Raw genomic sequence first — 25,414 nt, 5'->3', positions numbered from 1 at the left:
CGTGTGACTCACTACCTCCACAGACAGAAATGAACAGTAAGCTTTGTAAATATTTGGACAACATCAGACAATTCCTCTTTGATATGTGCCCTCTTTTTATTTTGGATGTGAAATATCACTGCGACCGAGGGTATGAGCGCAGAATGTCATCTGGAGTTGGAGGGCATTTTCAGCCATATCACATAAAAAGTAAGAATACAACTGTCTTTTTCATTGTGCCACCACTTCTGGTGTCCGGATGTATTGTGACAGTCGGAGATTCAGCTTATACAGATGTCATTTTAAGTATTTTGTAAAATGTATGTTTTTTTTCTTTTTTTCTTCAGATTTAATTGTCTAATGGCTTCTAGCGCTCTGCTCCCATAAACATTACCACTGTCTATGGATCATGTTGTCAGGTTTCATTATTAGACGTTTAGTGTCTCAACCTTTAAGGATTTTATAATGGCAGCTTTCATTTAATCTGACCTAATAAATTATTTCCTGAAAAGATAAACATTAGCGATCGAGGAAGCCTCGAGGCATCCTGCTCCTGTTGAAGAGGTTCATAATGTATCGTCTTAAATGGGGAATATTATTCACCATATAAGCTTCACGTATATAATTAAAGAATGTGACTTAATGATGACAAATTGGCTCAGCAATTTGAAAACAACAACCTGTTTTACCCCTGAAACAACATTAATAATGTAAACAAAGTCTTTACAGCAGCACGAAACATTAAATCTTGTAGTGTTGTTCTTCTAGTGTTCTCAAGTGTCACTTGGTATTAAAAGATCTATGAAACAATATATATATGAAAGTGATGGCAGCTTTCAGTCCTGTGTTATGAGCTTTTGTGGTGGAATGACACCTTTGTTTACAACTGGGTCACAGATTGCAGCTTTAAAGGATAAGTCTGGCTGAGGGCAGCGGTGTGGGCATGACCACTAAGATGAAAAATAAAAACAAACATTTTTTTTACGGTCTTCAACATTTGAGATTTGAGGCAATGAGGGTATCGTATGAGGTCAGAGTCGATGATTACAGTGTAAAAAATTGCATAATGATGCATCAAAATTCATTTCATCTCATTATGCCTTTTAAAAAGCTCAATTATGCTTTCAAAAGTGATGAGGACAAAACTGGTCATTTCAAAAAGGGGTGGGGACATGTCCCCAGCGTCCCCAGTGGAAACGACACCTGTGAGTCTGGCGATTTTTAAAACTATCAAATCCCCTGAAAAGACCGAAACCAAAAAGGAATTGATTCTAACACGTTTCTCCTTTTTCTCCTATTAAAAAAACATCAGTGAGATAAAAACGGCAGTGCCAGAGACAGGATTGGGGATTTTTTATGGTCTCTGTGGACAATAAAAAATATAAAATGATAACAGCCATTAATCATTCCATGTAATAATAACTCCATGAAGGGTGCAGCTGTAGGAAGGAACAGGCAAAAATAAAAACAGGTGGCATTATGCAAAAGAATGATTTATCTAATGTGCCTTTTTGAATTATTAATAATGTAAAGTAATAGTTTGACATTTTGACAGATATTGAATGCCTCAGGAGTGTAACGATTTGATGCATTCAAGTGCAAACTCCTAAACCTACATCGGTTTATATGGCAAAGGATTTGTGTGTAACTCAAAATTTGAATCGATCTGACCTTAGAATCGAAAGTCAAATTGAATCCTGGATTTGGAGAATCGTGACACCCCTAATCTGCTTATTGTCTTCCTAAACCCTATTCGCATGGGACTACTATTACTTGAAGACTTTTAGTAATTTGTAATAATTGCGAAGGTCGTCTGTGATCTTAATCCATGTCCGTAATTCCTCATATTACCATATTTTGCCAAACACAGAGGTCATGTGATAATATAACTCCTGTGCGAATTGGCATTAAGGTGATTTGGAGTTGCATTTTCCTTTTAAACATCTGTTTTCTGTTGTCTGACAACTGAACAAGTAAGAAATACGATCGCAGCTGATTATATGTGTAACAGCAGTCGACGGCTGTGCAGGGAGATCGGATACACTGACGTTTAATGTGATGACAGAGATGGTTAGGAGCAACAAAAAGGTGTCATGTTCAAGTACAGCCACAGAGCCGTTACTTGATCTAAATGAGCTACAAATGTGTTTTTATGCTGCTGAAGAACACATGCTTTGCTTCAGGAGGTTGATGTTAAATGGAGTCTTGACATCATATCAGGAGATAATGTCAGTGAATACGAGTAAAATATAGACTTCGCTTATCCCTTGCAAATGTGCTGGGGAGGAGGGGATAACTTCTAAATCACACGAGATCCCCTGGTGATACAAGTCCTGTGCGGATAGGGCTTTAGACTTGAGGTTAAAGGGGCGTTAGGCTTTAGATATGAGCATCAATACCACTCTCGCACATGTAACCATTAAATATGAAGCTACAGCAGGCACCTGGTTAATACAGAAAGCTACAGCTGGAAGACATAATATGTTATTCGTAAGCTTATGAGATGCTGGTGGTTGGATTTTTGTAGAGTCGTACAGAATCAGGCAAGCTGCCTCCCCCAGTCTCCAGTCTTTATGTTAAACTCAGCTAACTGGCTGCTGGCGGCAGTTTCATATTCATCCAAAACATGAGAGTGGTATCGATCTTTTCGTCTAACTTGGCGAGTAAGCAAATAAGTAAATTTCCCAATAATTACATAGCAAGTCAGAGGGACACACTCATATGGTTTTGTAGGAAAGTACCTCTCCGACCATGCCATTCCACACATTGTTGATCTTCTTGCCGTGTTTGCCGTTTGTGACCAGGTATAGGTCGTAAGTGAACTTGACGTTCCTCGCTATCTTCTTCAGAATGTCGATGCAGAAACCCTTGCAGCACTGCTTAATGTAGGCACCTCCTGATGTACTATTACTGCAACATACAGATGCACACACACAAGAGCAAAAACACAATTAGATCATATATTTTATATTAGAGGACATTTCTCAGTGATATACAGGCGAGTGTGTGAAGTGTGAGCTGTAACTGTATTCTTGCTGCCTGCTCGCTCCACATCTGGTGGTTCCATCAAACTGTAAAACTAGAATTATGACAGTGCAGAGTAACCATAAATACAGCTGAAGGGCAGAGAGAGCTTGTACGGTGCTGTACGGTGTGTGAGTGTATGTGTGTGTGCTTTTCCCTCAGTGCCTGAAAACACAGGAGTACTGAGCAGATGCTGCCGGGCTTTAAATAGAGCTGGGCTGTGCAGAACAACCAACCCACATGATTAAAATATCAGCTGTCCTTCCCCTCGTCTCTCTCCTCACTCCTTTACGTTGTCCTCTTCTCCCTCCCTCCCTCCTCTTTGTTTCTCTGACTCTGCCTGTGAGTAGGTACCTCTCCAAAACTCGCAGCGTACCTACACACATGCAGTACCGCAGCCGAACGGGCGGCGGGATGCACAGAATGGGAACGGATGTTTAAGTAAACTTTTCTGACAGCCGTCCCCTAAGACCTCGGAGCAGAGAACTAAACTGAATTGTCGGATCAAATGATTCTCATAATCTATTAAACCCTACCAGCATTTTCAAAAGTATTTCCATGAAAACTTTATTCCGTTCTCATGTCAGCCATCTCCGACGTAGCACATATGGATCGGAACAATAACTCTGTGACCTTTTCGCTGAGCATTTTGGCAATACTTACTCCAACACTAGGGAAAGTTCATAAAGAACTGAAGGGATTCATACACTGAGAACAAACCGTCAAAGAACTGAACCATCAAAGGATTAAAAGATCTTTCAGCGGCAGTCAACTGTATCTGCAGCACAGCGTCATGTGCGTGTGTGAAAGAGGGAGGGAGCGAGAGAGCATGGCATACATACATACGTGTGTGAGTCCATGTATGTACAGTATGTGCCCCAGGTGTTCTAATGCACACATCCTGTATACATTAGCTTTTCCCAGCTGAGCCCTCTCTGTGTCCTTATGTCACTATGTAAACACTAATAAACACACACACACACACACACACACACACACACACACACACACACACACATAAAGCGACAACAACAGACTCCCAGAGACACACACAAAGTACATCTGTTTGATTCATGTCATACTTTTATAACAACAAACACACACAAATAGAATAGAAGTGACTGAGTAAATGCAGCACTTATGGTTGGCTGGACGCATGTGCGCATGTATGTACACACGCATGGGTGGCTGGACACAGAAGCAGCAAATGTAACGTAAGCGAGAGGTTGAGAAGCGACACGTCATCACGGCATGTAACCGCTCAGACTTCCTCGCCGATCGCTTCGGACAAAGGTTGAGAAAATCAGGTCACGAGTTAAACTTTCCACACGCTGCGATTCAGTTGTCTAATTGTCCGTGCCCACAGTGCTGCGTTGTCATGACAACATGGATCAGAAACTCGACAGTTGTTGTGTTGCATCTTCTGTCTGTCTTCTCGAGTCCATCTGACACAAAAGCTTCTATTATGGTGGATTCTGTTTGTTAAAGGAAGTTAATAAATCATCAGAGAGAAATTACAGTTGAATTTTCCTATCCTATGTTTTCCTATTCTACCCTATTTTCTATTGTCTGACTGAATTTTGACATTCATTGAAATTATAACAATGATGCTGTCAGTCATGAACAGAATATAATGAATAAAGATAGATTTTAGTTGCGCATTTGGACTGTGATGTGTCCAAGTGATCAACCAGAAGCACAATACAGACAGAGTCCTGAGTCAGGGACAAATAAACCTGCAGCGATTGCGATTAATGTGTATGTACTGTGAAGTGGCTATAAACAGATGAGCTCAGACATGAGCTAAATCGTAGACATTAGCAGAGAGAAACAAAGCTGAGTTGTCTTGTCACGGTGCGGCTCTTATTGAGGTGTCCATATACAGCAGATAATTGGTGCAAAATCCAAGATGTCCAAGACTCCAAGGGACGTCTCTTTAGGAAAGTTTTACTTTTACTGGCTATTTGAGAAATTTCTCTGCATTGTTTACACACTCGAGAAGGCCTGCAACATATTTCCGCCACTATAACAAATGCCTTTTAAGTTATTTCAAAGGGAAAAGTCCATTGTACTGTCTGACGCGTGTCTGTTGAAAGAAGGCTCTAGAAAGCCTCTGCAGGGCTGATTTAAAAAGCGTACATCATATGTGCAGAAACACAACGAACTGGTCTGAAATACGATGTGGCAAAAAATGAAATTATAAATTAATTGCCTAATTTTATCTATAAATGTTTAATTTGTGGGGAAAAAATAAGGTTTTATAGATATGAACTTTAGTTTCATCGTGATATGAATTTAAATCAGTTCGAACCCATATGCTTAGTAAAAAAGGACGATTTAAGTCATTCAGCCCACTGCTATTGCTTCAGTGGAGAAAGTGATATATGCAGTGAGGTGGTGAGTGGGGAGGTGAAAAAAGAGTTTATATATACATGAGAAATAATCACATTTGAAGAAGTAGCACAACAAAGTCAGTTTGTGAAATATTTCCATTCCATTAGCTGATACTGTTATCGCAAGCGACCTGGTGCACTGATAACAGATAACAAAATGTTCCTGATAACCTAAAGTGATCATGTCAGATAAAGATGAGCTAAAAATAAGAATAGGAAACTCTAAGTAAACAAATACAAGGGGAAAAAAAGCAGGTGCAGAGAGGGGACAAGGGAAATGGGGATATTCAGGGGGAAGAGGCATTTTTCACAGTAGAAGATATGGGGTAATACTGCCGTCCCACCTGGAGGGGGAAGGACGTTTCACTATTGGGGGAGCAGTGAAAAAAAAAAAAGAGCCAAGGCCAGGCGAAGCGATTACGTAGCAGCCGGAGGGAGTGGAGAGCTAAGTGGCTGGTGGTAGCAGAGCACAGAGCACAGGCTGGTAGGCACGGATAGACCACAGCCTGAAGATATACCTGTGCGACTCCCTGAGGAGCCTTGAATGCCAGGACCAGAATTTAGAATTTAATGTGAGCAGCCACCAGCAGCCAGTGGGGAGGGAGGGGAGGCGACAAAGGGGAACTTGGGGAGGTTGAAGACAGGGCAGACTGCAGCGTTCTGGATGGTTTGTAGCTGCTGAGCAGAATACTTTACGAGCCCGGCGTGGTGGGAGTTGCAGTAGTCCAGATGGGAGATGACAAAAGGTTGGGCAGTGTCCCACATGAAACATCTTTTCATTTTCTGTCTCCAGGTACAGCTGAGACTGGGATTTATTTATTTGTTTATGGTTTTGTTTGGATTTATTTTACAAGGACATTTCACCGTTTATCATAGTTAACCAAAAGGCTGTTTTTTATCCCTCTTATGGAAGCCAAAAGTAAATATTTGAATCTTATAAGCAACTAGAGAACCAATTGTGAACTTTGATTACTACTGAATATTTAAGAAATAAAGTTATGGCACTGAAATATTTAACTTTGAGAACCATCTATCTAAATATATGTGGTTTCAATTCCCCTCTTTGAAATTTCCAATAGGTAATTTGGATTTGTGCAATTTGCAGCTGGAGAAAAAAATATTTTGATCATTGATTAAACTGCTAATTATTTTCTCAATTAACTGATCCATTGTTTGATCTACTGTGTAAAATAGAGCTCAACCGATACTCGATGTTTCGGGCTGCTGCCCATACCAATATTAGTCACAAAGATATGTGATGGAGACATCAGTGCACTGAAAAAGCAAACTTCAATGGGAATTTAATAATTATTAATTATCCCGAGCATCTTTTTCTGCATTATAATCTTTAAAAACAAAAAGGAGTTTTCATATCAGCACATGAGGTCTTTTTTTTTTACTTTACTACAATGAGCAGCATTACTAATAAGTAACTGTAATTTTGAAAACACTCAACACGATCTGTACGTCTAAAACAACACATGAATCACACTGAATAAATGGAACAATGAAACAAAGACCACAGTGGGAAACAGAAGCAATTACAGTGGTAGCAGAAACAAAAATCAAGTACATGGACAGATTGGCATTAGCGAGCTGACAGCAAGAGAGAGCAATTAATTATTAATGCTGACAGAACTGATTATCCATGAACCAGATGAGAAGTGCTTTGCGGTGTGTTAAACTCTCTGACAGAAGTTGGGTTAGAGTTTTACTTCTGTCAAACACTGACAAAGAACAGAAACTAGCAAGTAATGTGTGGGAAAACCACTGATGCACATCTTGGCTGTCTCAGCTGACAGTTATATATATATCTGAAATTAGCTTGGCTGAATTTGATTTTAATATAAACCTGTATAATAAAACAGAAAACAAATGAGCTGTTTGTCTTTAAAATGGACCACCAAGTTTGTCAGTTTAGTACTGACTTGTGTTTCAGTTCTGTTTTTCTGGGCAAAGTGTATATCACATTGTCAGCTACATACATTTGGATTTCAGTCTGGAGGACAAACAGATGATGAGTCATGATTATATAAAGTAAAAAACGAGTGGGCCAAGTGTAGATCCTTGTCGAACAAAAGTGGACATGCAAAGGGCAACTGATTGACAATTATGTTCTCAGACAAATGAAGGCTGTTATGAGAGGTGTGATTCTATTCATTGTCTCCTGAAACAAGTGACAGTTGATCTAATAGAGGGTGTCAAATGCCTTCCTAGAAACAAGAAACAACTTTGCTAACACCGCCATTTTTTTCCACTTGAGATTTAACTTAACCTCGGAACAAACGAGTGCCTGTGTCACCTCCTGTAACGCCTCCAGTTCAGAGATTGTCAGCGTCTTTCTCAGTGACTTTGAGCATGTAAATCTTTTAAATGGCTCTTAAGCAGCGTGTAAGTGTTTGTCTACTTACTCTTTGACATGCTTGCGGCAGGGCACAGAGTTCCTCATGCAGGTGCCGGTGAGGATGTCCACGTTGTCGACGATGACGAAAGGTTTCTCCTCCAGGGTGACGATGGAGAGGTGGTTTTCATCCGCATCCTCATCCCCGTAGGAGTTGTACCTCGGCCACACGGGGAACATCAACGACAGCGTCCCGTTCTCCCAACGCCCCATCTGTGTGTGCGCAGACACACACACACGCACAAACACAATCAGGGGTAGCTATCTTAATTAAAGTGTTTTGACTTTTTAATTTCCGTGCTCCGATGTAATACTGCTGTGTTCATTTGTTACCTTCTCCCACTTCCTTTCACTATTCAACACGATGACAACCAATTTGGGGTTGGCCTGGTAACCATCTGGCGTAAATGATAAGTCTCGCCCATCGTTCCATACGTGCATCATGTGTCTGAAAAACATGGGGGGGGGGAGTAAGAAGCTGTTATTTGTGTTTGTTTGTTTGTATCTGTTTGAGTGATTTTGAGTGTGTGTGCAAAGGAGCAGATACATTTGAAATAACAAGTTAAGCACTCTGTAATCACTGCAAGAGTATCCTCTTCAAATCAATGCTGTATTCACCCACTGTGTGTGCATGCATGCCTGAGTGTGTGTGTGTGTGTGTGTGTGTGTGTCTATTTGTGTGTAGGAGGGGGAAGAGTCAGAGGCCACATATCTCTCCCATCAACATTCTGCATTGATTTCTCTACAGATAAACGCCTGAAAGACAAGTCACTGGTGCAACAAGGCTGCCCTCACTCTCTTACTCACTACAGTTATATTGCATACGCAAACAGATCCTTTTAGCTGAAACATTTACACACTCGCTAAAGCGAAGCAGTAGAGGGGAGTAAATGAAGCAGTATCACACACAGTGATATGGGATTAAGAATACACTCACTCCAGTAAAACAATTTTCAGAAGGCGAGGATTTTCGGAGAGTTAAGACTGGGATAATAGCATGAATTCCCACCGGGGGGAAGGAGGGCTGTCTGAGGAAGTTTACTAAAAAGACCAAATCACAAGAGGGACAGCAGCTGCCCAAAACAGACAAACACTTTTTCTTCGATGCCTTGTGTTCTGTTTTATTAGAAAAATGGTGTGATTCATTTTGACACGGTGTCAAACAGAGTTGGCCGCGTGATGCTATACGACTGAAATATCATTTGACTAAAATAGAATATTACAAAAGCCAAAATTCCAGCTTTACATTTTTTAATTTGGCACAAGAGCCCACTTTCATACAGTCACAACAGAGAATTGTTATCTTGACAGGGAACTCTATAAATGCACATTCAATAAATGCCTTCAAAGATCCACAGCTTCATTTAGAGTTAAATTGGAGGCTAGAATGCACTTCTGTTTTTCTGTGTGAGCAGGACAGCGGACTGGGCTATGAAAGATTCATGCATAAACTCAAATATTGCGACAGGAAGTCAAGATGCATAAAGGGAATGGTTTGAGCGCTGCTTTGCATGCGCCCTGCAGGTGAAAACTATGATAATTACAATCTAATTCAAACAGGTGGGATTTTATGTTGTCTCATCTGCTGGAGACGTATTAGAGCCGACACACATAAAAGTTGTTGTTGGACAGTGGATTAGCCAGAGGTACATTAATCATCTGTTTTTACAAAGACTTGGAAACAGGCCTGTGCTCTTCCAAACGGGCTCCGCTCACACGGAGCGAAGGGTAAATAAAAGGTCCCCGTCTCCCTCGCATGCAGGCGCTGCAAAAATACCAAGCAGCACTGCTGTGGGTATAAACTCGCTCACGCTCAACGCTAATAATTACATATAAACCTATAAAGTTACACACAAGAGAGTCTTTTGTTCTATATGATCTAACCTTCCCGTGTCATTATAGATTACATTATAGATACGCTTTTGGCTATTAGTGACATGTCAAGACAAATATATATTTTACTGTTTGAAAAATCTTCATGGTGCAGCAGGTGATGCCCTTGTCACAGTGCATTGCCACAGCTGAATACATATAGCGGAAACACTGTTGCAGTCTATTCTGGGAAACTGCTGTCTCCTCCTATTTCAGGTTTGTTACCATTTTTGGTAAAGGATTTTGATCTAAACTGATGAGGCTGGTGTGTTTTTGAGGCATGCAAAACAGGCAGATTACACAACATATATTCAGATTTATATTCATATTCATACACACATGTATATTCATGTCATTTTTTGTTCCCCTCTGATGTTCACAAAACTAAATGTACAGCTGCATTAAAAAGGGCTTTAATGATTTCTTTATCACTGCATGCAAAATTATTTGCCTTTGCTTGATTTCTTCACTTCATTTTTCAGTGGTTGGTTTTAAAAGCAGCATCAGCTGCAGCACAGAAATAAAAAAAGTACCTACTATTGTAAGTGCATCTTTAAAATGTGGGTCCCCTCACTACCATGTGTGGATCACTTTTCTATTATTGAAGTACTCGACCATTGTGTGAGCACTTTCTTAAAGTAGGAATAAAGAAGGAAGGGAGGCTCTTTCCGAACTCTGTATTATGGCAGCGAGCATCTTTGCAGAAAAAAAAAGTGACAGCTTAGGGGTTTGCATGGTACGCTGCTTCTATCAAATAGAATAACCTTTTGAAATTTAGTACAAGGACAAGCCTCAATAAAAACTTGTACAATTGTGGAGACCAAATACGCCGAACCAGAGTATGAGACATTAATGCCTGTCAGGCAGGAATGACAGAGGATCCAAACGGGGTTGATAGGGTCTTTTAAGTGCCAGATTATGTTGTCCTATTCCTCTCCACCTCACGTTGTTTATATGCACACTGCGGCAAGATTGTATCTAGACTAATGTATGCAGAGTTCTGATCCCAGCCTCACCACTTCCAAATCAGGGTAGGGAAATCCAACCTGTCAGTTTATTATCACAAAAAAAACTGGCTGCAGTTGTTTTGACAAATATGCAAATTATATCTAATAACTTAGTGAAACAAATGAGGCACCTCTGACAGAAAGAAAAAAGACTGTTCCGCTAAAGGTTTGAGCTCGAATCGAGTTCTGAGTTATATTGGATCAACCTGTCAACAACGGCAGTATTGTATATGCTTTGATATATACTGTAATGATCTAATAAGGGAGAAAAATGGGATAATAAAGCCATAATGGTGAAAACCGCACTGTGGCTCTCATTCTAATGAGGCAAGTCATACGTCACCAGAGATGTGCATAGCCTAGCAACGTGGCCTTCATGTTTTCACTCGGTTTTGTATAGATTTCTGAATTAATAATCATATATAAGCCGCTGCATGTCTCATATTCAAGACGCAGTCAAAAAATCACACCAAAAAAACAAACAGGAAGCAAAAACAATTAACACATTCTGTTTCTGTGCTTTTTCAATGGAGGCTGCTCGGTATGAATGTGTCTGTGTGCCCATTTGTCCCCCGCTTCTTGTTTGAAAGGATTTAACTGTGTCCTCATCACAGAGACTTCAGAGAGGAGTACATAGACATGTACCGGTATGCATATGTGCATGCGCACACACACACACACACACACACCTACTGACACATACATGCCACCCACAGAGCCACGAAAAAGGGAGAACAAAGCTAGTAAAAGCTGCTTTAATCCTGACTTAATGACAGTGAATTCAGTCATGTGAGGCAAGGTGCACACATACACAGAAATACACACACACATACTAGGATCCAGTTAACACAGGGCAGCAGCAACAACATGGAGGTCTGTCTGAAGTTCAGCTCATTGTCTCTTGAATGAGGCAGCAGGATGAGCTCATGCACAGAGCAGCCATGTACACAAGAGCTAATAGTGTTAAATGTCATTAGACATCACAGTGTTTAACACTGCTGTCATCTCTGCTTCCTTTCTCGCTTCTACCCCTCTCATTAGTACATTAAAAAGAGTTATGTAAGACTGCTCAACCCTCAGCTACAAAGACAAACAGAGTTATGCAAGTCCCTAGACCTTGATCTCCTCACACTCTCACACAAGCACACACAGACACAGACATACACACCTGCGCAGAGCACTAGGTGGGAGCTTCCCCGGGCTCCTGTCTGACGGTGTGCTGTAGCAGCTGCTCTGGGCCTCTGGCAGCTCTCCTTTCTCCCGCAGCATGGCGGTCGCTGCAGAGGATATGATGCCCACCCCGTCCCGCACCCGCGTGTCCAGCGGGTACTCCCAGTCATCGTAGGACACGGAGATCATACCCAGGGGGAACATCTGAGAGGAAAGGAGAGGAGATCTGAGAAGTGGTACATCTGGTGTGAAAGATTCAATTTGACCTTTTTTTTTTTACCCCAATTTTAAACATCCATATGCATCTCTCAAAGCTGTCAAGTGGATGATTTATTGGTTCCTGAAATAATTCATATCTGGCTATTAAAGTAGTATGAGCAGACCATATGTCAACAAAATGAATTCATTCACTCATTCAGGTATCGCCTACGCCTTCAAAGTGTCAAAAAAAAAACGAATTTAGAAACTAAATAGCTCATGTTTATCTCTCTAAAGCAGACTGAACAAACAAAATGCCAGCACACTTGTCCGTCAGTCTCCACCACAATGCTTTGTTTTTACATTTTAATTTGGCAACTTCTAACTGTGGAATCATATCTTTGTCTAACAAAGAAAACAGAGGCGTAAAAACCAACACAAATAGGAAATTCGAGTCGTGGAGAATGATGGACACGGAAAGAAAATAAACATTTGGGAGGCTTTTGAAGAAAGGTAAGCAAACCCTGGATGTGTTTTCATTCTTAATGCGAGGGGAACAACTGAGCTGATTATACTTTGAATTATTTGTATACATATTTATATGCTATTTGAATAAAAGCTACCTTGCTGACCTACATTTTGAGAGTGAATGTGTATATAAGCTGTCAAACATCCTGTTTAGGGGATGAGCTAATATTTTTAGGAAGAGAGAGAAGAATATAGACAAAGCAGTAAGCTAAAAATAGTTCATAAAAATAAAAATATGAATTAAAGCAGGGGTTCCCAAACTGTTTCTTTTGTGTACCCCTACAGCCCAGTCAGATGAACTCATGTTCTAAATGTGTTCATTTAAATTGATTTTAAACTGGATCTTACAATTTATTCAGTAACTGTGAATGTTAAGGTCACTAAAGACAAATTCACATCGCACACGGTCGCATGGTGTGGCAGAAACAGGACATTTCAGCCATTTATCTATTACGTTTAACTACTTGAAGAATTAATCCACCACTTTTAGCTTTGTCACTATTTAATACTCTCAGCTTACTATTTTCAATTACTTATCTATTATGTTAGGCTAACAACTACAATCTTTTATCAGTTATTACTTTTAGCTAACTTCTTAACCATTTAAGCATTGCTACTAGAGGTTATACGGATAAATAGTAGAGATACAGTAAGCAGATTTTTAGCTTTTCATCTCAAGGCTAACTTTTTCAACCGTTTTCCTGTATCTTATTATATGTAGAGTTCTTTGCTTGCTTGCAGTCTGACTCAGTGGATTCATGTACACAAATTAGTTGGGTTTCTCTTCAGTCTTTGCAAGTATCTGTTGGTGACTGCAGAAGTACACCCTGGGGTACAAGTAGGCCTAACCCTGGTTAGGAGAGCCTAGAGGTAAACAAACCAGGAGACAAAATGGATAGAGGTCTTCAGGAATTACTTTCGATACGGCAAGTTGTAATTGTTCTTGTGTGTCAGCTAGCATCGACCATGTTGCATGCTGTCCGGAGACGATGAAGAAATGCAATGATTGTAATGCACGTGGACATGTTTTTGCAGACAGCGGAAACAGCTGATCAGTCATGTGAGTTGAACGCTCGCTACGTCAGAGTTTATTCGGCAAATCTGTTTCCATCAAACATTTTGCGCGTTAACTCTGATTCGCAGAAGACAAAGATCACCTCAAGCGAGCGTACAAACTTTTTTGCATATAAGAGGAAGTGGTTGTTTTTTCTCTCAAATTTTGCTGTTTCCATAAAATTTCTAATGTCATATTCTTCAAAATACACATAAAAATGCTTCATGGAAACACAGCTACTGTGATTTGTCTCTACAGCGACTAAGAATGACGAGATGAGATTGACACCAATCTCATGTAGCTTAGCTTAGCTGGCTCCATTTGTCTCCATTTGTTAACTGGCAACTGCGCTCCACCAAGAAACAGCTCTGCACACAACCCTCTGATTTTACACTGAAGAATTTACACACATTAAGATATGATGTGTTAATTAATGAGCTTTAAAGATGCCGGTAAGCAGATTTTGTTTGTTTTAGACAGGGTCAGGCTAGCTGCTTGCTTCTGTTTCTTTATGATAAGAAAACTGTAACTGACAGTGCCACTAAGTGCCAGTTGTAGCTTCACACTTGGACTGGTATGAGAGTGGTGTTAATCTTCATATCTAACTAATGCCAAAAGAAAGCTAATAAGCGTAAAGGAGACAGCAACAGCCTGGAATCAAAAACGCCGTCTTAAACCACTCAAAAGTGGCCACCTGTTACTACATGTGGGGCCTCACTACCTCAGGAGTGAAGTCTGGGTTGCCAGTGGTGAGACTGGACACAATCCAGATGTAACCGGCTCCTATCAGGCCCAAGGACCGAGCTTCTTCTAGTATATACCTGTCGAGGAGCAGAGTCACAAAGTTAATAAAGATTCACTGCAGAAATCTGGCAGTGTATGACAGAGAGACAGCGACACTCACACAGCCTCATCCTTGGAGCAGTACAGCAGTATAACAGGACTCTGGATCCTCTTGAGGGCAATATGTGATTTAGAGTTTGGGTCGCCATCTACAGCATCTAGAGTCACCACACTCTGCATGTCCCAGCGCACAAAGCTGTAACAAAGCACCATGAAATAATACAAGTACTGCCATAAAGACAGGTTAAGGATGAAAAGTGTGTGTGTTTGTACATGTAAGGGGAGTATGATCATTACCTGTGATCCACAGTTACCCTCAGTGTGCTGATGAAATCCTGGTACCCAGGGAACTTGGAAGTGACGATAGAAAAAACATGCCAGTCATACTCCTCCATGATGGCAAGCATGAGCAGAGCCTCCTGCTGCAGAGCCGCGCCGAACTGGAAGAACGTGGACTTCTCATCCTGCAACAACAGACACCAGAGACAGTCAGCAGATTTGTCTGAGGAACTGAATTAATTGCAGACGAGGAAAAAAGAAAAAAAAAAAAAAGAGAAGAGCTGGAGTGAATGAGTTCAAATCAGACTCAAAAACCCGATAGAATTAAAACCATTTTCAATTTTGCAATCAGTGAGTCAGAGCCGGAGAGTGCCGGAGATAAGAGAGTGTGTAAGTGTTAGAGGAACGAAGGAGGAGAGAGGGGAAATGGGAAAGAGAGGAAGAGGGAGAGATGCTGAGAGAGTGAGATTCAGTCGACAACACTGCAAGAGAGTGACTGCTGGCAACAGGGGGGCCTAATGGTCGGAGATAACTGCCTCATAACTCACAGGTTTGATTCACTTCAGCCCTCAGTAGCTAATATAACAACAGCAGTGTGTTGTCTCAAAAGCTAATTGAGCCAAACACTGACGCTCATTTTGTATGGTGCTGTATTACTGAACTGGCTCAAATGTAACTCAGGAAATCAGACTCATTAATGCCGAACATAATTTTTCTGTGGTACTCTGACTGCAAAAGATACGGTGTCATTTCACAGCAGTCTCATTTGAAGTCGGAGGACATCCTCTATAAACTGTGCCTCCGTATTTTACAGCATTAATTCAAAATGCCGTGTACAGTTAAATCATTTCGTCTCAGTATTGGAAGGAAACAGCGGGTCAGTGTGAGAGTGAGAGGCAGCAGGAAGCATTACCAAAACCAAAGCAGCTATTAAACAGAATGAAACCCAAAGTGAGTGTGAAATAAGTTGCTAATGATTGCAGAATGTATGTTTGCATAAAGTGTAAGCTGAGTTTCTCCCTGGGGACACAGCAAATAGACAGCAACACAAGCCTATGCATCAGAGAGGAGAGAGGGGAGAGGGAGGAGAGAGGGGAGAGGGAGGGAGGGAGGGAGGGAGGAGGAGTAGACGAGGAGAAAAAGAAAAGGCTGAAGGGGGTAGAAGAAGAAGAAGAAGAAGAAGAAGAAGAAGACGAAGGAGACAAATGCTCCCGTCGTGTGAGTCAGATTGAGATACCTGCTGCAGAAAGAGGGGAAAAGGAGTGAGAGTCTTGGGAGAAAAACTAAGAGCGACACAACCCTCAAACCTCCTCACAAGGTTCCTTTTTTTCCAGGCACACACACACACACACACACACACGCACAGGCCATGTGCACACACACACACATGCTCTGACACCCCTTCCACAGAGGGCATCAAAGAACGTGACACATTAAACATCAAAGCCCTCATAAACACACATGGAGAATCAGCTGTCAGCTCCTGCCTCTCAGCCCCCACCACCACCACCTTCATGTGTGCGAAGGTGTGTGTGTGTGTGTGTATAAATGGGTGTAAACCTATATTGTGGCTCTGGTTTTGTCACTCATTCTAACAAAAAGCTCCCAGCTTTGGCCATCACAAACATAACGCAGGACCCGCAGAGATTTAACTCCCCTCCCTCCTCTGCTACAAGAAAGGGAGAATAGTGGGAAGGAGCGAGGATGAAATTGTACTTCAAAAAGATCTATCTCACTGTTTCCATCTGTGTGTGTGTGTGTGTGGCCGTGGGTGTGTGTGCTTTATACCTTACTCAGGTTTAGAAAAGAAAAATCTCCCTCTGTGTGGCAACAGGCACATCCTCCGTTTTGCCCAGATAACACCGACACACAAGCACAAACACCCACTCACGCCCTCGCACGTACAGTACGAGTGTACAGCTGACAAACACACACAAATCAGTGCTGCAAACAAACGCTCGATTTACCAATTTGTCGGTCGTCAAACCAATCTGTTCATTGATTAAAGGATAATTCCATTTTATCACGATGATATGGGTAATTCTTAGTTTTTTTTGCAGTTTTGCCCATTAGTGGTAATCATCACAGTGTGCTCTTCAAAGTAACTGTTTGGATCTGGTACATCAGCACATTACAACAGAGTCCAACGAGATCATGAGCAGGTAGGGCTGCATCTTTAAGAGATTTTTACAATACGATGACCATCTCATCAATTATTAGGGTTTTACGCTACTACACAATTATTATTATTATTAATATTATTATTATTATTAATTGAATGACCCTTAAAGGTCTAATTCATACAAACAAACGGGACAGCATATCACCAGTGTAGCTGCTAACTGCTGCTATCTGTGGCTGCTAACTGTAGCTGCTGTAAGCTAGTTAGCTCAGTTAGCAGTGCAAGTAACACCAATATGGTACACTTTAATAGTGCATATAAGCAAATGTTCATTGTATGACAAATATCAATTTTCATACCCTTCATATAGCTTTTTCCACAGCAGCCATTTTGACATGAAATCGTAGGTAAACACAGGTGTTACTAATCAGGTAAATTAAGCCTCTGAACCTAAACAGAACAGAACCTTCATTAAGGTGATTAGAAACACCTGTTTACCCACTATTTCATGTCAAAGTGGCTGCTGTGAGAAAGGACTTCCTACGCACAAGTGTCATTCTGCCCACCATGCTCATATAATTAGGGATCCTACATGTTTAAAGAGCCTTTTCACCTCACAAGTAATAAAACAGCATAAATGTCAATTTACAGAGTGATTTAAAAAACAAACGAACATCTCGCAGGCCAAATTGAACCTGCGGGCCCCACTTTAGGAAGCCCTGATCTAAACAACAGCGAGTGAGTGAGTGAGTGAGTGAGTGAGTGGACACAGATACAGTAATGGTGGCTGGACAGCTGACCAGGCTGTGGCTGTTGCAGAGTGTCTGTTCTTTGCTGTTCTTGCTCAGGTGACAACAAAATGAATGAACTAAAAAATGTGCCACTTTGGCTTTAATGCAGCTGCCTCTCATCTCATCATCTGTAGTCACCTCTCTGCGGTCCTGCACACGAACCGCTCACAAAACTGTCTGATTGGTCACAAGTCACGAGTAATAGCCTTTCATCAGAGTAATCAGAATCTGCAAAGTAACTAGTAACTACAGTTAAAGTCAAATGAATACAGTTGAGTAAAAGTACCATATTGTGTGCAGTGAAATATACACTAGCAGAGAATAGAAATACACAAAAACCTCAAAATTGTAGGCTATTTAAACAGTACTTCAGTAGATTTAATTTAGTTACAAACATATCGGTTGATTGCTAATACGTTTAGTCAGGGCTGAAGAATGGTGTTGTCGGAGGGAAGTTAATTCACGACAGCACAGCCTGATACCCACTACAGGGCCTGGTGCCTAATTGCATAGTAAAAACTGTGCGCACATCTCGGGCAAAGCTGAACCGAGAAATTCAGAAGAAATCAGTTGGGCTAACCAGAGGGTCTGTTTAAAATCTATATGCTTATGCTGCTATAATATAATATAATGAGCCAGATTCATCCTCTGGGTTATTTATGAAGCACGATGCCAGACATTTGCAAATTCCGACAAATATGATGATTTGTTGCTCTGTGTTTGCTCCCGTAGCCGTGGGTTTGTTAGTTGGACATAACAAGTTTTTTGGGGAAATGTCACCATGAGCTCTGGGGGACTTATTGGGGGCATTATTTTCATATTTATGCATTAAATTAACACAAAAATTGATTCATCAATCAGTAATGAACATAATAATTAGTTACAGTTCTTACACAAACACACACATTGTGTTACCTTCGCCTAACAGTGTCCACTGAGTAGAGCAGCAAGGGGCGTTCAAAAGTCTGAATGCCAGAATTTAAATACATCATAAACAAGCTGCTCGATAAAAATACAAACAAATGCTTGCTGATGGTAAACCCTTCTCATCATTTCAAGTCTGAAAGGCATAATACTTAATTCAATAATTCATAAATAATTAATCACATGAGCACACACGTACACAGTGGCCCCTCATATGGTGACAGGACGAAGATACTATGGAGGTGATGCTTCATGTCATACATGTTCGTAACATGCTTTTAACATGTTTAATATTTACACCTGTCATCCTGGTCTAACCATCACACTTCCTTTTTCAATACCTTCACAATCCAGAGAGGGGGTGGAGAGTAAGTGGAAGATTCAGAATGAATGAGCTGAAAGTCTTTTTAGAAGACTGAGGGGTGAAAGGGGAGGATGATGATAGTCGCTGGTGGTTGCTGAATTATAAAGGATAAAAAGAGACGTTGACACAGACCTGCATCTTCTCATCAAATCACACAAGTCCACCAAGAAGCTTACATATGAATAATGCACACACACACACACACATGCCACGAATGAATTTCCACATTATAACCACATACCTAGAGATTTACTGATGACATCGTGCATCAATTATACAAATACAGTGAACTTCATGTGCAGCTTCACGTCCACCCACGTGCATGCACACAGCACATACACATGTGTACACGCACAAAGGCCCCTCAAAATATGGCTTTACTCATGAGCCAGCATAGCGATAAATAATACACCACCAAAACCAAGACAGAATCTTACTTTTCCCCTCCCCCCCCCCCTCACACACAAAGACACACAGACACATGCTACTCCGTGTCGAATTTCGTTTTTGTTTACAGCAATCAGATGAAGAAAATATGAAAGTGTGGAGGGAGCTGTACAGATCCAGGCTAATGAGGGACGAACTGACACATTTCTAGAAATCACCGAGAGAAGAAGGAGTCACGTGGGCTTCAGGAGGAGGAGCTGAGTCCTGCGAGCAGGGAAGGTGGATGAACAGATAAAACAAAAGCTAAGAGCAATAACTTGAAGCACATGACACGGGCTAGCACAAAAGAAGAGGGAGAAGGTAGTATGCAAAATAATGAGAAATAGATGGCAGTGAGGAGGATGACGATGATGATGAGGCCAGCAATGTGCTTTATTAATATTTAATCCAGTAGGTCAGTTAGGATGTCGCAGCTACATTAAGTTGGCCTGACAAAGTACGGCCCCAGATGCTGCTAAGTACCGGCCCACTTCTGTCTGCACACAAAAGTGCACACAAACTAGAAAGGCAAAATAAGTCCTGTGTCAACAAAGTGAAGCTTGCTGTGGATTCAAGGGTCACAAAATAAGTCAATCGCCAAAAAATTACAGTCACAGTGGCATTACTGCAGGAGAAGTTTTTCACAGCGATCTTAAGCCGAAAGTTGAGTTAAAGATTAAAGGATTAAAATACATCCCCGCATTATTCTGGCAAATTGAACATTTAGATTCACTGGCAGCACGGTGCAGAAAAACTGTTTTCAGAGTCCCTGAGGTTTCAGATACAGGTAACAGACAAAACACCAAAAACTAATTTGGAATACAAATTACATCAGAAAATATTGCCAGTGAATGAGAAACCTTTGAGAGCAAGGTTACCAGCACAGTAATTAACAGACACAGTGAGTCTCGTCCAGTTGAAACGGATGGTGAGCATAAAATAGTAAAAACCCTACTTGAACTTTAGCTCATGGCTGCAAGTCTCATTCATCATGCAGGAATCCAAATGAATACTTTCATGGGCCATTTTGGGATGATATTTCAGAAAGCCAAATAATTAGACAGAGAATTTAGAGCTCGCAGCTGTGAAGGCGGCTTGAAATGTTCTATTAGGATAGGAGGTTAAGAATCTATTTTATGTCTTAAAAACAGCCAGAGATTGATTTTATACTCCTAAATATGACAGGAGACTAAATGTGACTGAGAATGTAGAAGGAAAAATCGAGTTCAACAAAAACTCAATTCAAAAATATTTTACCCACATGTTTGTTGGTGAATATGTCATTAATGATTTCCCTTTATTTTTGTTCGTACGTGACATAGATGTATATTTAACAGGACTTGCACTTGTAATCAAAGCTGTCTTATTTTCGGATCAGTAGGCCTTTTAGATGGTAGACATTTTGACATTTCATCACAGGGAAACCACAGGTGTACCTGATAACACTGATAGCTTTCAGGTTATCCATCTTCAAGAGCCTTTACATTGTTGATTACACTTGTGAGAATGTGGAAAAAAGGCATGTGTGCTGCACAAAACATCCATACAATCAAAGCGAAGGCGGTCACCTCAGGCATTGCAGTAAATATACTTAGAAGATAAATTCTCCCTGGCAATCTCGGACCTTATCAGTGTAATTAGGATTTATTTAACACCGCTGGTTACTTTGTTAGAAGAAAAAAGGTTGGGACGCTTAACAAGAGCCGATAAAACATTAAGACTGCACTCAAAAGCCACACTGGTAGACAGGACACGTTATGTGTTGCAGTGTAATTCTGTGTAAATGCTCAGCAGATGTTCTACAAACCCTAGTGCTAACAAACATCGCTCTAAATCCATCGGCTAACAAAGAATTAGCTCAGGAAAAGCCACTTACAAACAAACACCTCGGGTAGACTAGGAGAGGAAGCTGTTGTCACTTGACTAGCGTCAGAAGTAACAGGATATCCATAGAATATCCATTCAGAGGGGGCTGTTTATGTTACAAGAGCTTTTGAGGTATCGACACGACATGAGTATAACGGCATTATCTTTTCAAACAGAAATGTACACATACATATTGATTCCCTTTGTGTTTGAAGTACAGAAACAGCGTTATGAGTGCGGTAATGTTACATCAAACACCATTCTATGAGCACTGCTGAAAGCTGTGAACAGGCCAGCACCCTCTGTGGCACAGACATAGCATTAAAAATTCTCTTGACACTAACAGAATGTAAAGGCAGGTCTCTCATAGCTAACAAGCAGCGGTCCCTTAAGCACTGAAAGCTCTTCAGTTTTTAGAACACAGAGACAACTCCCAAAGCCCACATCCACTAACCGAACATAGACTTTCTACACTCCCAGGATTGACGGAGAACTATAGCATTTAGCTGGCAGACACCAGCTCCCAATGCTAACAAAGACTACTTTAGTATTTAACAAGAGGTAAGTCCCAATGCTTGAGTCTACTGTAGTATTTAACAGCCTCACACTCCCCAGGCAAACACAGAATAGCATTTACCAGAGCGCAGAGCCCCCGAGCTAGCATAGCCTAGCTCAGGCGAGTGAAGCATTAGGTCTCACCACTAACTCAGACAAGCATGTAATGGACAGCAGAGCGACTGACAAAGCGGGCGCGCAGCATTACGGCAGAACCTCAGAATGCAATATGGGGCTGGAATACAGCATGTCTCCTGACACTTGAAAACACATTTTTCTCCTCCGGCATACCACTTAACTTTTTTTTTCCCCACACAAAAGTTAAAATAGTTGCATGTTAATTTCACCACTGAGTTTTCCAGCACTTTCAGTCAAAGTGGACCCACTGTAGAGGTCTGTATTTGTTTAAGTGTAACAGCAAAGGCCGTATTAATTTGAATTTTTATAAGCTGAGATAATTAAGGTAAACCTGCAGTGAAACAGACTGTATTCATTAAATGTGGCAACTACAGTTGGGGGGGTCAGAATTTTCAGGGCCACTTATGGAAATGAGAAAAAGGTTGAAGCCTACACTTCAATGTTTTGCTCATAAAAAGCTAATTCAGCACATCTCAGACACAAATTAAGTGTCTATATATAAATACCTGTCTATGGAAGCAAAAAAAAAGGCCTTAAGACGTGTGACTGACAGAGTATAACCTATAGGACAGATGTCTAAACAAACCCATGTCATTGCTTGTTCTTGGTAGCCCATACAAGTGGTCCTCAACTGAAAAATGGGCGTTAAGGTCATCTGTGCAAGCACCTCGTCATGACCTATAATTACTGTACATTTATTGTCCAGCAGTGGCCTCTAGTGGCTGTAGTAATTATGACGGGGGCAAAGGAGGAGGTCAGGTGACATAGTATAAATACATAGGGGGTGGATGGATGGATGAAAGTCAGCGTTGACTCGTTAAATCACCTAACATACTGAAGTTACATCAGCTACGTAACATAACTTAAGTTTATTATACTTATTTGAGCCCAAACATGATCTTTCCTAAACCTGACAAAACTGCGACTGTTTCACCATGTGGCGGTGAAAGTCCATTACGCCTGTAGCTGGTACTCTCGAACACTCGTTTAAGTAGTTTTGGGGTTCATTGGCAATCTACCAATTCAGTTGTTAAGGTATGAGGGGTTGGTTGAAAATAATTTAATCTGAGAACAAATAAATCTCAGCAACGTAAATATAGTTTTTAAATATTGGACACCTTTTTGTTTGAACTTGAAGACACAATTCTTAAAAATAAGAAGTCAAAAATATTGGGATTCAAACCACGTAAATCAGATATTAAGAAAAATATTTCAATGCTAGAAATTCATTGATTTAAAAATTTAATTTAGTATTCAATAGTCACTAAATTAGATGTGTTCTTTTTTTTTTTGACAGGCACTTAACTTGTCATCGAGACACTTAGTTTGTGTCTGGATGTGTCGCTTTGAGCATTTTTTTGCGTAAAACAGTCCAATAGCAGTCTAATTTTAGTTTCTCCCTATTGTCATTAAAGGCCTCAGACATTCTGACACCGCCAACCAGTCAGAAACTAATACACTCTGTTTTACTGCAGGTTTACCTTAATTATCTCAGGGAAGTCATAAACTCACATTTGTTTTTCAAAAACCCATTAAGAACAGCTCGCAGACATATTGCAGCCTTGAAGAATGTACAGCACCGTCATCCATCAAACCCATGCAATATATTCCTTTGCTGTCAACGTGTCAGTCGAGATCTTTTTTTTTTTTTTTTTTTACAGTTTTGTTGGGATTTTAAGTGTGGCAAAAAACAAATTATCTGTTATTAATACATGATGAGATTAGCAGGAGATTAGTGATTTATTAATCCACTGTCACACTCCTTGTGATGTGCCAGAGATGATGCTACAGTAAGAGATCTCTTACCGATACAACCATCAACAGTGGCTTTTATTTACCTTGTCTGTGAGTTTGTTACATGCAGTAAAGCATACAGTGTACTGTGGCTGGTAATATTTTCAGGTTTTCATCAATAACATATGTACAATCTGACACCTGCGACATTATGCTTTGGTAACGCTTTACATTAAGGTTATATGCCCTTATGAGATGCTTATTAATATGATCATGCCGTAGTGTCGTCTCTTCTTCTGTGCTATTTAATAATAAAAAACGCAAAATAATAATAAAGGTAAGTGTGTACTGATCTTACTAAAGCAACAACAAAAGCCTAATAAAGGTTTAACACTGGCACAATAATTAAGTTAGTTTAACTCAATAAATGTCATTAAATAAACCTGTGTGATTCTCACTAGTTAATCAAACTGGTCTCTTGTAGTTGAAACTGAATATAAAACAGATATTTGTTTATTTCGTGTGCAAAGTCTGTTTGAGGTGTTTGAGGAAAAGCGGAAAATGGTGAATAAACACTGCGGACTAAAAAGAGAGCTGTTGTCAGACACTGGCAAATAAGACGTAAAAATATGCAAGTGAAACCGCCTAATTTTCAGGCTGAGACTGTGAAGCACAAACAGACTCTTACAACACTTTGATTTAATTTGCAAAACTTTAATGCAGAGCTTCTAAGTAGGAGTATTGTTCCTAATTGGCAATGCAAAGCAAGCTGAGTAAGTTGTTTCCTTTATGCTGCAGATTAATCACAGCGTAAACCTGCTCAGGTTAATATGTCAGTTTGATATTTTAATTTGTTGATAAATACCCTGTAAACATGGAGATATGCTTTTTCGGGGAGGACTGGGGGCTCCACCCTCAGACTATATCACTGTAAAGACAGATTTTTAAATAATATAATAATATCCACTGAAAACACACAACACACTAAATATAGACACAAACTGATGTGTTTATTAGATGAAGATTTAGATTTAAGATTGGGTCCCCCCTTCATATGCCTCACAGTGGTTTGGTCCACTGCCTACCAACCTGCACCTCCACACATAGGTGGAGTGTGTTGGTGGTGGTGGCTGACATCTAGTAAGTAGCTACCTTTCAAAAGTGAACTTTAAACAAAAGACGTGTCTGACATTTTTATTTAATTCTACGACACTAATAGAGAGGTGAAGTCACAGCCCTAAAGTATGTATGGGAGTGAAAAATGTGTATGGTAGTGAATGGAAAGGGACGAATATGGCCAGATTTATTGTGATTTTAACCTTTTTTAATACCTTTTCTGTGCTGAGGTGCCGGCCGTGTTGGTGTTGTTGACTTGAGAGAGACGATGTAGTTCACTGAGCATTTTACAAAAAACTAGAACGGTATGGTTACTGGCATTTTACTATCTTTACAACAAACTGCGATTTTCTTGACTCTTAAAATTATCTTTTAAATTGACAAACAGCACATGTGTAATTCATGGCACAATTCAAACAGGATCAAACATTTATTTGTCTGCCCCCAACGACTACTGTACAATTTTTTTCAGAAATAAGGTCAGACGTGACTGGAAAGGGCAGGACTTTGCCTCTCTATAGAACAAAACACATTTATCGTCATCGCCAAGACCGCATTTTGTTCGGCCCATTACCTCACAGTTGAATCTTGTGCAGCAGCGTGTGGCCACAACATTATTTACATGGCAGC

General features: G+C 40.5%; 1 protein-coding gene across 1 annotated transcript in view; it reads right to left on the bottom strand.

Annotated features, from left to right (window-relative positions):
- grin2ab (glutamate receptor, ionotropic, N-methyl D-aspartate 2A, b) overlaps positions 1–25,414 on the bottom strand; it is a 106,407-nt gene that overhangs the window by 13,301 nt on the left and 67,692 nt on the right. The window contains exons 5-11 of the mRNA XM_073470264.1: positions 14,767–14,933; positions 14,531–14,665; positions 14,348–14,447; positions 11,845–12,050; positions 8,131–8,245; positions 7,808–8,010; positions 2,721–2,889 (exon numbers count right to left, since the gene is read on the bottom strand). Of these exons, the coding sequence (XP_073326365.1) occupies positions 2,721–2,889; positions 7,808–8,010; positions 8,131–8,245; positions 11,845–12,050; positions 14,348–14,447; positions 14,531–14,665; positions 14,767–14,933 (1,095 nt within the window). The remainder of the gene's footprint in view (positions 1–2,720; positions 2,890–7,807; positions 8,011–8,130; positions 8,246–11,844; positions 12,051–14,347; positions 14,448–14,530; positions 14,666–14,766; positions 14,934–25,414) is intronic.

This window comes from Pagrus major, chromosome 1, assembly GCF_040436345.1.
Source record: "Pagrus major chromosome 1, Pma_NU_1.0".
NCBI lineage: Eukaryota > Metazoa > Chordata > Actinopteri > Spariformes > Sparidae > Pagrus > Pagrus major.
Note: the sequence above shows the minus strand (reverse complement) of the source record. Positions and strands in the feature narration are given on the sequence as shown.